Genomic DNA, 14,394 nt, shown 5'->3' on the forward strand with positions numbered 1-14,394 from the left:
TCACTCCAGAGAATTCCAAACAGATATAGACAAGGGCCATGTGGACTCGAATCCTTTGCTCTCAGCATGTTTACCCACAGGAATAGGATGTCCTGAAGCAACACTTCCCCCAAGTGAAGTGTTGATAAGTCTGGTTATCAGAAAGATATTATTGGGAGTGTGATATGCAGGGTATTTACATTTTCTTGATATGCTCAGTCATATGAAAGCTGACAAAGAAGGAAAGGGAGCAGCATTGTGGTGCAATATCAACAGGCAGCTGTCCCCTGGCTTCCCGATAAATAGGATGACTTGCATTGCTGAGCGCTGTGTGGTCACTGCCAAAGGAATGGCCCTCTCACATTTCATCTTGATTCACATATTCAGTGAGGTTACTTGTCATCCCCTCCCTCTTCTGCTTCCCAGACACTGAGTCTGGAATGAAAATTCACCTGCCTCTGAGTTGGCCCCTGGTGGGGGCTGGGGTGTTACTTGGGTTCCCAGGTTGGAAGATTATCTCACCCAGTCCGAGCTATATAAGCTGACCGGTCTGGAGCTCAGCAGGGCCAACTCAAGGGAGTCATTCCACAGGAGGAAACATACAGACAAACTTCGGGCCAACATGATGATGCTGAAAGTAGAGGAGCTGGTACGTAAGACACATTATTTCTACGCAGTGAAAGTTGCTGGTTCAGTCTTAGTTTTTATTTAAAAATTGAAATGTCCCTTTCTTTCAGGCATAAGGCACAGGTACTCTGAACATGTCATATATGGAAAATGGTTGGTTTATGTGATGAAATAAGTGAAATTGGGAAAATGGAGCTGGCAGTAATGAATTTTCTACCTAGTTCCTCTTTATTATCTTCTCCTTTGGTTTTATTAGTGAAGCATAGAATCACATGTAGTTACTGAAATGCCTTAGGGAAGAAGGTCTATTGCCAGAACACATGTCTGAAGACTTTACAACTCAAGGCCAAAAGCCATCAAAAGTACCTAAAATGGAAGAATGTTAAATAATCAGAGGGGAGGAGGGTTGTGATTTTTCTAGGAGAAATGTGATCAAGCAGATTTAAAGTCGATTTAAACATATCAATCTAACCTAAACCTTTACTTAACTAGATAGCACGACAAGCACCTGAAGGCAATCCTGGCAGAGCACAGCAGTGCGCTGCAGCCTGAGGTCTGGCGGTGTGCTGCAGCCTGAGGTCTGGTGGTGCACTGCACGGAGGCAGCTGTCACCAGGGAGAAAGGACAGGAGCCTCCTGCAGCATCCTCTATGGAGAATGAACCCAGGGCAGGCCCCTGCTACTTCTGATCCTGCCATCTTCTTCCCTCATAGGTCACTGGGAAGAAGAATGGCAGTGGAGACACCGGGGAGTTCCTTCCTAAGGATTTCACAGATGGAGAGTATGAGGCTGCTGTTACTTTGGAGAAGCAAGAGGACCTGAAAACTTCCAGCCCACTCCATGATCCTTGCGGAGCAACAGTGGAGAATTGAGAAACAACGAGAGGCAGAGGTAAAAACCTTCTGTGGAATTCACTAGTAGGAGGTTGGGGATGGAGTAGGGGATGGAGGTGCCAAGCAGGAAGGAGGAAAGAAACAAAATGCTACCGTTCCAAAGATGTTTCTTTACCAAATTTGAACCCATAAAGAGGTAACTTCTACGGGACAGGTTATGGGAAATAATTCCTTAGCAAGATTATGACCCTCTGGATTTTGAATCAATGATTGAATATTCAATGACCATGTTCTACTTGAAAGATCTGGAAAGAGAAATGTGTCTAGCGAATTTCTCATGTCACATGCCATCTGGTTAATTCCAAGCAAAGGAGATCTCTCTTTCTCAGTAATGTGGTTTGTGGCCCATGGATCGTTGTTTGACTGTATCTGCTATTTGTGTTGACAATATCTGTGCTACTGGGTGAATTTTCATTACTTACTAACCACAGATAAAATATTCATTAGTTAGCTGTAGTCTCAGGACAGTCTGTTTCATGGGCCCTGATTATGGACCACCAGAAAGAGACTGGCACTGATATTTCAAAGCTTAACATTTATTACAGGATTCTTTTGGGTTAAAAAAAAAAAAAAAACCCTTGAGTGTGATAAAAAATATTCAACGGAAATCTGGGGTTTATGGCAGTAGTTACAAAATTATCACATAGGGACTAGATCCTCCTAGCTAGTCAAAAGCTCAGGCTACATGCAAGAGAAGTGAAGATGAAAGGAATTAGCTGAAAAAATTAGACCCCCAAATACCTGAATAAGAAATCACTGAATCAGAATCAAAGATTTACTTTTAAAAATTTTTTTGCTGAAACTGTTCCCATACGTATCTGAGACCCAGCAGATTTTGTTTAGACACAACCAGAATGCTTGTCAGTAGAACTCACCATATTTTGAAATATGGATTTCTTTTTCAGCTCAAGAAGAAAAAACTAGAACAAAGATCAAAGCTTGAAAATTTAGAAGACCTTGAAACTATCATTCAACTGAAGAAGAAGAAAAAATACAGGAAAGTAAAGTTCCAGTTGTGAAGGAACCTGAACCCGAATCATTGTAAGCGCTATTCGGTTTTGTAGTATGCTACAGGGGAATAAGTATCTGTGGAGAGTTTGATTGGATGTTGGAATGCTCATGGTAACTCTCACTATTTTTGGCTTTAGACAGAACCTGTGGATGTGCCTCGGTTTCTGAAGGCTGCCCTGGATAATAAACTGCCAGTAATAGAAAAATTCTTGTCAGACAAGAACAATCCAGATGTCTGTGATGAGGTAAGGCTTATACAAAGCACTGAAACATCCAGCTCATTAATTTTGTGTTTCTTATGCTTTACTGCAGCCTTGCTAATGTGGTGCCAAAAAATCAGTCCACCTGAAACAGTTTCCCCAGCTGTTGCTACATATGGCGGGCAACAGAAGAGGAGAGTACCATGCACGAAGGAAAAAAAAAATGCTGGATTAGTGCTATGAATTGAATTATTTTTTGCACTCTCACATATTTTTGGCTGATTTTTCAGTTTGTCTTTAACGTCTTACATCCTTGGGACAGACTTTTAATAAGGAAAGGCCCAATAAGTCAGCTTTGCAGAAAATATATTATTAGCCTCATCTCTGATTGGACCCCAAATATCGGTTCTAGACAGGGAATCTGGAGACTGGAGTTCAAGTGCCGGCTCTTTCATTACTTTGCTACTTGATCTTTAGCAACTAATTTTCATGTTCTAGACCTCAGTTTCCTTATCTGTAAATAGAGGGCACTGGCGTGCAATAATGCCTAAAGTTGTTCCAGCTTTAAAAATTTATTCATCCATTCATATGAAGCCAATTTACCAGAAATCACTAATCTTTTTTGTATTCTTTCCCGCCATGAATTGAAATGGGAATTTCTGAAGTTGAACTAAAAATGAGTTTCCCATTTTCTTAAAAATGAATATCAATACTTTTTGATATTCAACATAGCAACAGTCCCAGATGGAAGAAAACTGTCTGATCTGCATGGCAAACACCGCACAAACAATGAACACTGCACACAATAAAGAAAGGGAAAGCCAGCATGTAGGTAGTTTTGAACCTTTGAGTTCACATTCCTCGATGTAGACCTCTAGGCACTTAGAAATGTTCATTGCAGGAAACTCAGATCTCAGTTGCAGGATAATTGTTCTCGTTCTGCAATTTTAGTGAATTTGACATTTCTTTTCTAATTCATAAAGAAGCACTCGAGTTTCTATCAATTAGGTTCATCAGCGCCTCCAGATTCATACCTCCTAGAAAGGATTTATGCACAGTTTTATATGCCTTTTTTTCTCTTTCTCTCTCTCTTCTTTTTAATCTCTATTCTGACAGTATAAACGGACAGCTCTTCATAGAGCATGCCTGGAAGGGCATTTGGCAATTGTGGAGAAGTTAATGGAAGCTGGAGCCCAGATTGAATGCCGTGATATGGTAAATATATTTTTTTGCTTGGAAATAAGCCAAAATGAGTAGACTACATGAAGCTTGAGAAAACCTACAATGAAACACTGGGCTGAGTGGATTGAAAATTGATCTGAGAGAACTAGGCAAAAGCTTATTTCTCTGTACAAAGGAAACTTGGAGATGGGACAAGGTCATGTGGAAAGTATTTTCTATACATACTGAAAAGGAGAGGAGTATTCCAGGGAAAAGAAGGAAGTGAACACTGTTGAACAGAATTCATATCCTCATCAGAGAGTTGGGTCATTATCAAGTCAGTAGCATTACTGAGAAGTAATACAGTCGACACTTGCCTTTCAACATCCCTGTCCTTCTATTATACACGGCCTTCTGCTCTTTGGCTCCTGGCTACCAGCAATGAATCAGAATTCTCTAGCTGCTCACCTTATATGATAGATGCCGAGGGCCCTCAATGAGATTTGGGGCTAGACTGCATACTAAATGAACTGCATCTATGAAAGCAGCCGCTATTCAGACCTCAATAATTCAACCACAGTGATTTCTACAAAGACCAGTGTACAGTGTATTTTACGAACTGAAATTGAGCTGGGAAAATGCTTTATTTATTTATATGCAGCTCAATTTGACTTTATAGCAAAGTGGAAAAGGATATCAAGAGTCCAAAGGATTTGGCCGAAGTTGAACCCAAAGACAAACACACAGAAAAACAATCTAAAGAAACAAAAAAATAAAAATTTGCCATGGAAAGACACTAAAATTCATGAGTGTGGGATTTGGAAGGCCAGGGACATCGAAACAGATCACTGAAGAGGGAATCTTCTAAGTGCAGTGTGCAGTGACCACAAGTGATGGCAGTCGAGGTAAGAGGCTGTGCTGGCACAAATGACAGCAGAGAACCAGCAAGAGGAAAAAACAAGGAACACAGGAAGAGGTATCAGATCGATTAAAACCTTTTGGAAGGGACCATGTTTATTCTGCCCGGATTTTTAAATACGTTTCTCTAGAACTTTTCAGTATACATATTTGGCAAAAGTGGTTCAAGTTCCAAGCAGCTGCGGGTTTGAATATCTATTCTGCCCACTTACTTACTAGCTATGTCCTTGGGCAAGAAACTTGACTATTTTGGAGCCTGCTTTTTCTCATCTGCAAAATGAGCGCAGTCACCACTAACTCACAACGTTGCTGGGAAGATCAGCACAACAGGTCTAGGCATGGTAGCACCATGTTGGCACACAAAATTCTCAGTAAATTATAGTTCTTAGTCTTTTTTAAAAACATAGTTATTAGGTTGATTAAGAATTTCCTAATGACGCACACATATGAGGGTACATACTCACATTCACATACATAGAGTTTAGCTAAAACATTGGCAACGAGCTGAATCAGCAATCTAGACAACCATTGCTATCACAATGCCCTAGCAAATCTGGGGTTCCTGGGCCTTAGAAAGCAAGTATGAATTCATCTGACCGGAGTCTTCTTTACATTAATTATGTCCTTTTTCCTTCCGGTATAGCTTGAATCCACAGCCATCCACTGGGCGAGCGTGGAGGAAACCTGGATGTCTTAAAATTGTTGCTGAATAAAGGAGCAAAAATCAGTGCCCGGGATAAGGTATTTCTCCTCTTTTCCTGGTCCCTTTCCCCCATCCTCCTCGTCCCTCTCTTCCTCTTCTTTTCCCCTCCCCGCCCCTTCTGCTGCTTCTTCTCCCGACTCCCAAACCCACCTCACCATGCTGTGTGAGGCACCGGAGTGGCCACTCCCCCAGCCCCCTGCCCTCCATGCCTTGGGGTCTGGAACAGCCCCCCAGTCCTCACACCCAGTAAATCAGCAGCGTCTTCAATTTCCCAGTTACTCAGCACAGCGCTGCACGTGGCAGTGAGGACTGGTCACTACGAGTGCGCGGAGCATCTCATCGCCTGCGAGGCGGACCTCAACGCCAAGGACAGAGTGAGTAGTTGCGTAGACTTGGGCCTCCTAAAGCTTCACTCCTCATTTATTCGGAATCACTCCCCAAGCCGGGTACCCTCTCGGGACCCACTTCCTGTCTTCAGGAAGCCAAATGTTTATAGCCTGTTCACTCTGCTTCTCTAGGAAGGAGATACCCCCCTGCATGATGCTGTGCGACTGAATCGTTACAAGATGATCAGACTCCTGATCACGTACGGCGCCGATCTCAATGTCAAGAACTGTGTAAGTGCCTCCAAAAAGGGGCCCCGCTTGCAGCCTTCCTAAGCTACAAAGCGTTATCTCACAGACCCGGAAATAGTCCCACAATGGTAGTATTTCAAGATAGGGGTCTTGTCATGGTTCAAAGCCCCTGTCCATTCCGTCATGACACTGCTTACCTTACTCAGGTCACCTGGTCAGAGATGGGGGACGCCACAGTGACTGCTAGGGCTTCAGTGTCTAGGACAGTGGTCTAGGCTTTTAAAATTTGATCTTGAAAATAAAAGGTGGTCAAACTGCTCACCTTCGCAAACACCAGTTGCCATCTGCCTTGGCTGAGCAAGGCCTGGGCTGTCAGGAGTACAGACACCCCTCGTTCCTGAAGTGGTCCGCGCAGCCAAGAGCCAATGAACTCAAGTCAATCCATATGTAATCTGAGTCAATTGAGAAGTCCTTCCCTCCTTACCACAGCATGACGCGCACCTTCAGTGGGAGCTGTGCTTCTGCCTATATTTTTGAGATAATTTCCATCTATTCTCCACTTTGGTTTATCTGCACATCCCTCAAAATAACTTCCTATATTTAGGCTCTGAAATGCTTGTACAAGTGCCTTCTACAAGTACGTATTAATTTAGCTTCATCTGTAAGCAGGAAACCATAACCGACTTCTCATGGGTCCCAATTCCCAGGCAAACATCATCTATATAAGCTTTAAATATATCACCAGAGGAATGGGTGAAAATTACTGAAGAAATAATTTGAAAGCTTTTGGAGAATCACTTTAAAAAAAAAAGGAAAAGAAAACCCAGTGATCATATAATGTGAATAATTTCTTCTCATTGTGTTACTCTGAGACTGAGAGGAATATTTCATCATTAAAAAGAACTAGCTTGGTAACAGGAACAAAGAATAAATGCAAGGAATAGAGACTGCTTAGGGTATTAAAGTGTTAAGAGTAGGGTTCCCTTATCCTTGATATTGGGATTGGTTTTTATCTAGTAATTTCAATAAAATATCAGAAAAAGGGTAGATTCAATGACACTCCAAAGCTGCAGAAAATATGATATTTTTTCGCAGGCAGTGAGACAAGTATCAGCAGAAATACATAGCATACTGATTTGGGGAGAATGTGTAAGTAGCCAGAAAATCAGGAGATAGATTTCAACAGGAGGAGGGCAAGGAATTTGTGGAGGAATAGCCAAAATACACACATAGGGCTCACGGCTCTGAATATGTTAGACTCAGGCATAAGGGTTCTGGAACTATTAATGTCATGACCCAACGATCATTGTTCCCCCAAAAGACCAGTAAGCTATTGGCCACCCCTTGAGGGCACTGGAGACAACACACACAGTATTGTTGTCAAAACTCTTTCTTCACGCCTGCTGCTAAGTGTTCTCAAGGAAGATGCTAGAGGCGGGAAATTCCGAAGTGAAGTCCACAGGACCACTAACGCAACACGCACAGGGCAGGCAGATCATACAAATGACTTACATGGGTGGCTGCGGAAGTCTGTGCACGTACCTTGGAAAGGCAGAGGTGCAACCCAATCCAGTCCATTGTTGCCCTAAGGAACCACGAGTGTCAAACTGTCAACTCTTCCATTTTTTTCAGAGATCACAAATTCAGTTGGAAATCTCTAATTCGACTGTTGCCAATTAATTCCAACTAAAAAAAAAAAAAATCGAAGCTCTGTTTGGGCCAAAACAGGTCTCTACACTGATTTTCACCTCAAAGTTGCCAGTTTGCAATAGCTGGGTTAAAGAGAGGCTTCTGAATAGAGATGGAAAAATTCAGGGACTTCCCATATTTAAAGACAAGAATTGAGAGGTGGCATGGTTTTAATTTTTGTAAATATCTTGAGGACAGGTTCATAGAGAAGAAAATGGAGGTCTCAAAAATGTAATCACATATCATTGATATCACCTCCAAGAAAAATAAATTTATGGGAGAGCTGAATGCAAATTCTGAGCAGTTGTGAAAAACCTACCCCTGGAGGAGGAATAGTACTGAGAAATACCTGAGTACTTAAGCCAAGGCTTTGAAGCACCTTGATTACCATCAGTTTTTATCACTCAAGGAATCATTTTCCAAATTGACAGGAACTGGTTTTTGACTACAAGGTCAAAACTATCGTGTTTTCCCAAAAAATAAGACCTAACCAGAAAATAAGCCCTAGCAAGCTCTTTCAGGATGACATCCCCTTGAACATAAGCCCTAATTTTGGAGCAAAAATTAATATAAGACCCAGTCTTATTTTCGGGAAAACACGGTACCACCCTGTGCCCATTCTGCAGAATACTGGAGATTATGGAGGCATTTTTTTGAACCTCAAAATGACTTGGGGTGCTCTTGCCATGTTTGTTCTAAGGACCAGGAATTTTTATCAATACCTGAAATAGTCTCATGGGTGGGCGGGCGGGGGGGTAACACTGCTAGTCTGAAATGACAAAGCATTCCCGTGGGAACCAGTGAAGGACGGGTTTGACAATAAACAGCAAATTACTCATAGAGAAAAGCATAAACGACTTCAGTGCCACACACCTACCCATTACCTCATTAAACACACACAGAGACGTGAACTTACAGATGCCTCCTATCTGGAAGTCAAATTGCCTCATGTTTCGATTAGGCTGGGAAGACACCGATGGATCTGGTGTTACCTGGCAGAATGGAACCAAAGCAATCTTTGACAGCCTCAGAGAGAACTCCTACAAAGCCTCTCGCATAGCTGCATTCTGAGAGAAACGACCACGGCCTCTTTCATCAGCTGTGCTTCCCTGGCATTTGGAAGGCACAGCCCCGAAGAGCAACTAGTGGGTAAAACCCAACCTCTTTTATCAACCTGTTGTCAAGCGGCACCTCATGAAGTTTGGAGAAAGCACGAGGATCTAGGTATTGAAATTTCCCTTAGTGAAACTCACTCTATTTATTTGTATTTATTCTTGTTGTATTTATTTATTTATTTTTAAGTGTACTTCGATACCGCTGATACTCAGACCCTTTATGGCCATCCATCTGGCGAGCAAAGCTGATTCACATATAACTCTTCAGAGCCTTCCTGTAGATAGCTCTTAAACCATGGTGGTGAGCAGTGTTCTCAGCACCTACGTATGGGTTACCTCACTCAGGTGGGCCATTGCAAGGGTGTTTTTAGAAAGCAAAGGTGATTATTGCAGCCCCTCTTTTTATTCTGAAGTCTGAGGCAATGGAAGGCATGTAATAACAGAAAAGGAAAACAGTAGAATGAAAGAGAGCCTGTGAGGACAGGACAGCCAGCCCGGTTTTTTGTCTGGGCCTGGTATTTCTTACCAAGTCACACACTGCACCAATGTGAAAGGAACGTCCGGAGAGTACGCGGAGCGCCGTGGAGGGAGTGGGGAGTTGGGCCATGCTGAACGGAATTTGCTCAAAAAAGATGAAAGCAACTGCAAATTGTAAATGTGTAAATGTATAGTATGTCATACGTATATTTTATATTCATAATAAAAGCAAACAGATTCTAAACCTCTTTCTAAGTACTTCTTTAAGTATAGTGGGAAAGAGCCGTGTGAAAAAGGCCATTTAGATGTTTTTCAGATTAGGAATGTCGTGTTCTCAGTATCTATTATGTATACAGATCACCTGAGTATCTTGTTAAAATGCAGATTCTGGTTCTGCCCATCTGAGGCAGGACCTGAGATTCTCCATGTCTGATGAGGCCCAAGGTAATGCAGAGGTAGTGGCAGGCCACAATCACACATAGAGCAGCCAGGCTGCGAAAACCCTAAAGGTAGAAAGGAGTACAAGTTCTTTTGCCCCCATGATGGGGGAAGAGACCCCTGGTGGACAGAATTATTACTGCAAGTTCAACAAGTGCTCCCTGAGACGTTCCATCCAGGCTCCACTAATGAAGTTGAACAATTCCTGTGGACTGTGGCTGATAGTGCCAAAGCCCTCACACAAGAAAACACACCTGATCAATGATTTCTGACCTCCAGGGATTCTGTTGCCAGGTGCTGGTCCAGGTGCTAAGACCTGTGATGAGAAAACCAGATTGTCCCTGCCCTGCCTTCCTGGAACAGGTGAATACTAAAGAAATAATCACAGAAATAAATATTAATATATAGCAAATATTTGTGATAAGTACAATGAAGCAAAAAGTACAGAGTGCTGTGAAAGTCTCAGATGTGGAGGCACATCATTTGACGTGGGAGGGGATTTCTACAAAGACTTCTTTGAGGTGGTGGCTTTTCAGCGGAATCTCAAGGGTAACCTGGAGTTGTTCCAGCACAGAATATCCCAGGCAGTAGAGAGAACATAGGAAAGGGCAACGTTATGGGAAAGAACTTGGCACTTTAGTAAACGTCTGAAGGCCAATGTGAAACACTAGCACTGGTACACCTCCCCCAAAACTCACTCCAGACAGGATCATACACATAACCTCTTAGCTTGCCTCTAACACGGAGAGGGCGTATACGCACAGTCCATACCCAGGTCTCCCAGATAGCAGGCCATGGACACACTGGGAGTTGTGAGGATGGTCTGAATATTTTTCAACCTTTTCTTTCTAGTCCTCCTAACAATCCACAGTCCGAGGCCCAGGGGCATTGGGAACTTCCTTCTCTGTTCTCTACCCCCACCTCACTCCCTTTTACCACCCCTCTGCCCTCCTTCTAGGGTCCTGGCTCTAACCCTCTCACATCCTTAAAGCGCAGGGTCCTGCCATTTCTTCCAAGGAAAGCACCTGCAACACAGGGCAACCATTCTCCTGCTAACAGTGACGTCTCCCGTGGCATAATTTGGGTGTGCTATTACGTGACCAAGTTCTCTCTTTAGGATGTCTTCCTCAAGTCCCCCTCCCCACAAGAGCTGGGAGGGTGACAGGAGAGAAGACAGGAAGGGGTTAAAGCATGTTTGTGTCTTCACATATAAAGATGTGCACTAGTACAGAGGGTAAAGGGCAGGACAGTCTACATGGAGTACTTCCCACAGAATAAGGCCAACTCAGTAACCTCTGCTAAAGGAAAACATAAACACTTCAGGCAAAACTTCCAAGTTTTCTGTCACACACAAGTTCTTTAAGCTCCTGGTCTCCCAACTTGAGCCAGCTCTTTGCCCACAATCTGTCTGTGTTCTTTTCTTAGAACAGAAGAGAACATCCCATTAGCCATAGACTCCTGGAAGTTGTCCTCGATATTCTTCGCCTCACCCCTCTCTCAACCAACCACACGATTTTTGTATCAAGCGCACTGCCCTCTAAGCTGCCCACTTCCTCTCACCCCAAGGCCACTCTGCTAGTTCAGATCACCACGCATTTCCCTGGATTACTCAAATGGACCTCTCTGGGCTCCTGGCCTCTGGTTTACTTCCCTCCAGTCTGTTCTTCAAGTTGCAGCCAGAGTTATTTTTCTAAATGCAAAACCGGTCAAGTCACTCTCCCCTTTAAAAGCCTCCAATGGCTTCCCATTTCCCTCAGGATGAAAACTCCTGATGTTTTTGAAATCCTAAACTCTGTCTGTTAAGTCTACTGTTATCACTTTCCTAACTACCCTCTAAATTTCAATTCTAATGAATTTTCAGTTCCTTAAAAAAACCAGGCACCTGTTTTTTGTTTTTACATACTGTGCCAGCTCCCTGAAGGGTATTCTTCCATCCCACCCCAACCCAATGCATGAACTTTTCCTCCTTCCTCCCCTTCAGGTTAACTGGAAGTCATCTTTGACCCTTACTTAGACTTTGTTATTCCCAAGTGTGTTCCTGTTGTACTTTTTTCTTCCATGTCATAACATCTATCATAGTGCCTTTATGCCCAAATGAAAAAAACGTCGTCTCCCCTTAAATAATACGTACTCATGAAGTTATTAAGCCAATTATAGAAATGGATAATGAAAAACGCAAACATCTCTAACAATCTTAATTTCATAGCACTGATTGTTTCTGTGCACATTACATAGTTTTATAACTTCGTTTTCAACTGAACGACTTATTCTGTACCTCTTTATAAATGGTATTCTTATGTTTTGATGTACAATGGATCATTTAACTAATCCTATAATTGGGCATTTGGGTTGTTTCCATTTTCCTGTATTTTAGACATTGTTACAACAAATATCCATGCACCCTTTAAACCTAACCAGTTATTTCTAAAGAAATACATTTACAGAAGTTATCTATAAGATTGGTATCAAATTACACCCCTTCCATTTTACTTGCCTTTCCCCACAATCATGAAAATACTCATTTTATAAATCTTTATCTTTTAACCTGATCAGCAAAAGATATATTTTTGTAACTTTCCCCCAATTACTAAAAAGTTCAGTATCTTCATGTTTACTGAGCTTTTCTGGGTCAATCTTCTTTGCCCCATTTTTTATTAAGTCAGGTTCCTGGAAGCGGCGCTGGAAATGAGGATTCTTGTACTTGTTGAGAACAAATGAGAAAAACAGGACAGGGCAGAAGAAGTGAAGCTGTGGTTTCGAGAGAAGTCCCTTCTCAGCCTAGTCCCAGGGAAGCTTGGAGCATAAATTGCACCACTTGGGCAGAAAGGCTGGGCTCAAATGCCTGGCCATCTGGCACTGGCTGTGGGCCGACCTCAAAGGGTAGGAGTAAAACGTCCCAGGCATCTCTGGCTTCCAGCAGGTGACTTCCAACAGGCCAGGACAATCCTCTGAGGATGAAGAGAAACCATTAGTTCCCAACATCTGAAGCAGCTGAGGAATGGGTCCATCAGTCTGGTAAAACGGATCTAGGTGAACGCTAATGGCCTTTGTCAGGTGGGCATGTTTTTTAAAGTAATTTCTTAAAAGCTTCAGGATGCTAACCCTCTCTGGAATACACATTGTAAATGTACTTTCCTAGTTGTACTTTTCTAACAGAATACTTTTATAGAGACAAAGCATTAAGTTTTTTGTTTTCTGGCTTGGATGACCACATTTAGATCTTTTCTAATCCAAGCTTACTAAAAAAAAGTATTTACATTTTTACATTTTTTAAAAAAAGTGTTTCGGGCTGGCCTAGTGGCTCACGTGGTTGGAGTGCAGTGCTCCTAACGCTGAGGTTGCCAGTTCGATTCCCACATGGACCAGTGAGCTGCACCCTTTACAGCTAAGACTGTGAACAGCTCTCCCTGGAGCTGGGCTGCCCGTGAGCAGCGTGACCAACTACCACCGACTACCTCTGCTGAGGGGAGCAGAACTGAGTTGGGACAGGGGGAGGCAGACGAAGGGTGGGGGGAGTTTTTCTTTAATCCACCTGAATTACTGTGTGTACTGAGTATGAGATAGGAATTAGACTTTGTCTGTTTTTCCCTAAATGATAGAATGATAGCTGATACTTAGTAGGTACATCCTCTGACAGGTCCTGCTCTGAGCTTTCTACAAATATTAATCTACTTAACTCTAGCAATAAAGATGAAGAAAGTGAGGCACAGAGTGGTTACGTAATTTGACCAAGATCACGGGGGGTTTAAGTACCAGCAAGTTGGGATTTTAACACAAGTAGCGTGTCTTCAGTCTTTGCACTTAACTGGTATGCTGTTATTGCCTCTCCCACATAAGTAACCAGTCGTTTCAGTATCACATACTGAACAATCCATCATTTCTTCTTATAAGTGGAGTGGTTCTGGACTTCCAACTCTTTCATTTATCTTTAGAATTTCTGCACCAATTATAGTTTTATTAATAACTACTAGAGTTCTGTTGTACTCTGTACTACTGAGCAGTACAAGTCCCTCCCCTTGTTTTCCTACAAAATTTCTTAGCTATTCTCATATTTATTCTTTCAAAATACCAAGTCTAAATCCCAAGCCTAGACACAAGAAAACAAAAACATATACTTTGTTTTGTAAAATCATAGATTAGAGAATTTGATGTATGTCTCCTTCCCTGTATCCTGTCTTTATTAATTTCCCTTATTATTTTCATTTAAGAGTTTTTTTCATTATTTCCTACATATTTGTTGGTAATTTATGTCTCTGTGAATAGGCTAATATTTTATAACACATTATTGTTAATTAAAATTATTGGTTTTTGTGTATGTATTTTACAACTAACTTGCTGAACTTTTATTCAAGGTATGGTCATCTTTGTTGCAACTGAGTCAGCAGTGTCATGTTCTACTAAAAGTACCCATTAGAAGGAAACCCGCTGGCTGCCATTCACTGGTGACCAGCCATCACGCCCTCCTATTTTGAACAATGGGATAAGCACATATTCATAAATAGGAAGGCAGGCACAGCTGCAAATACATAACAAATGTGCGTAACTAAGAAGCATCTGTATTTCTGATTTCTCACAGTTGCTTCTCGTTTTTCAAGAAGACAGTCAACAT

The 14,394-nt window shown here is 42.1% G+C and overlaps 1 protein-coding gene across 1 annotated transcript; it reads left to right on the forward strand.

The window, feature by feature from the left end:
- The first annotated feature begins 399 nt into the window (after positions 1-399).
- On the forward strand, positions 400-9,359 carry ANKRD1 (ankyrin repeat domain 1). Its single transcript, XM_033129717.1, is given in 13 exon segments — positions 400-628; positions 1,319-1,434; positions 1,436-1,496; positions 2,404-2,497; positions 2,500-2,561; positions 2,647-2,754; positions 3,826-3,924; positions 5,432-5,456; positions 5,459-5,529; positions 5,767-5,865; positions 6,010-6,108; positions 8,717-8,744; positions 8,747-9,359. Coding segments are annotated over 13 exon segments (969 nt in total). The 5' UTR covers positions 400-601; the 3' UTR covers positions 8,827-9,359.
- The last annotated feature ends 5,035 nt before the right edge of the window (positions 9,360-14,394 follow it).

The sequence above is a fragment of the Rhinolophus ferrumequinum genome, chromosome 16 (assembly GCF_004115265.2).
Source record: "Rhinolophus ferrumequinum isolate MPI-CBG mRhiFer1 chromosome 16, mRhiFer1_v1.p, whole genome shotgun sequence".
Taxonomy (NCBI): domain Eukaryota; kingdom Metazoa; phylum Chordata; class Mammalia; order Chiroptera; family Rhinolophidae; genus Rhinolophus; species Rhinolophus ferrumequinum.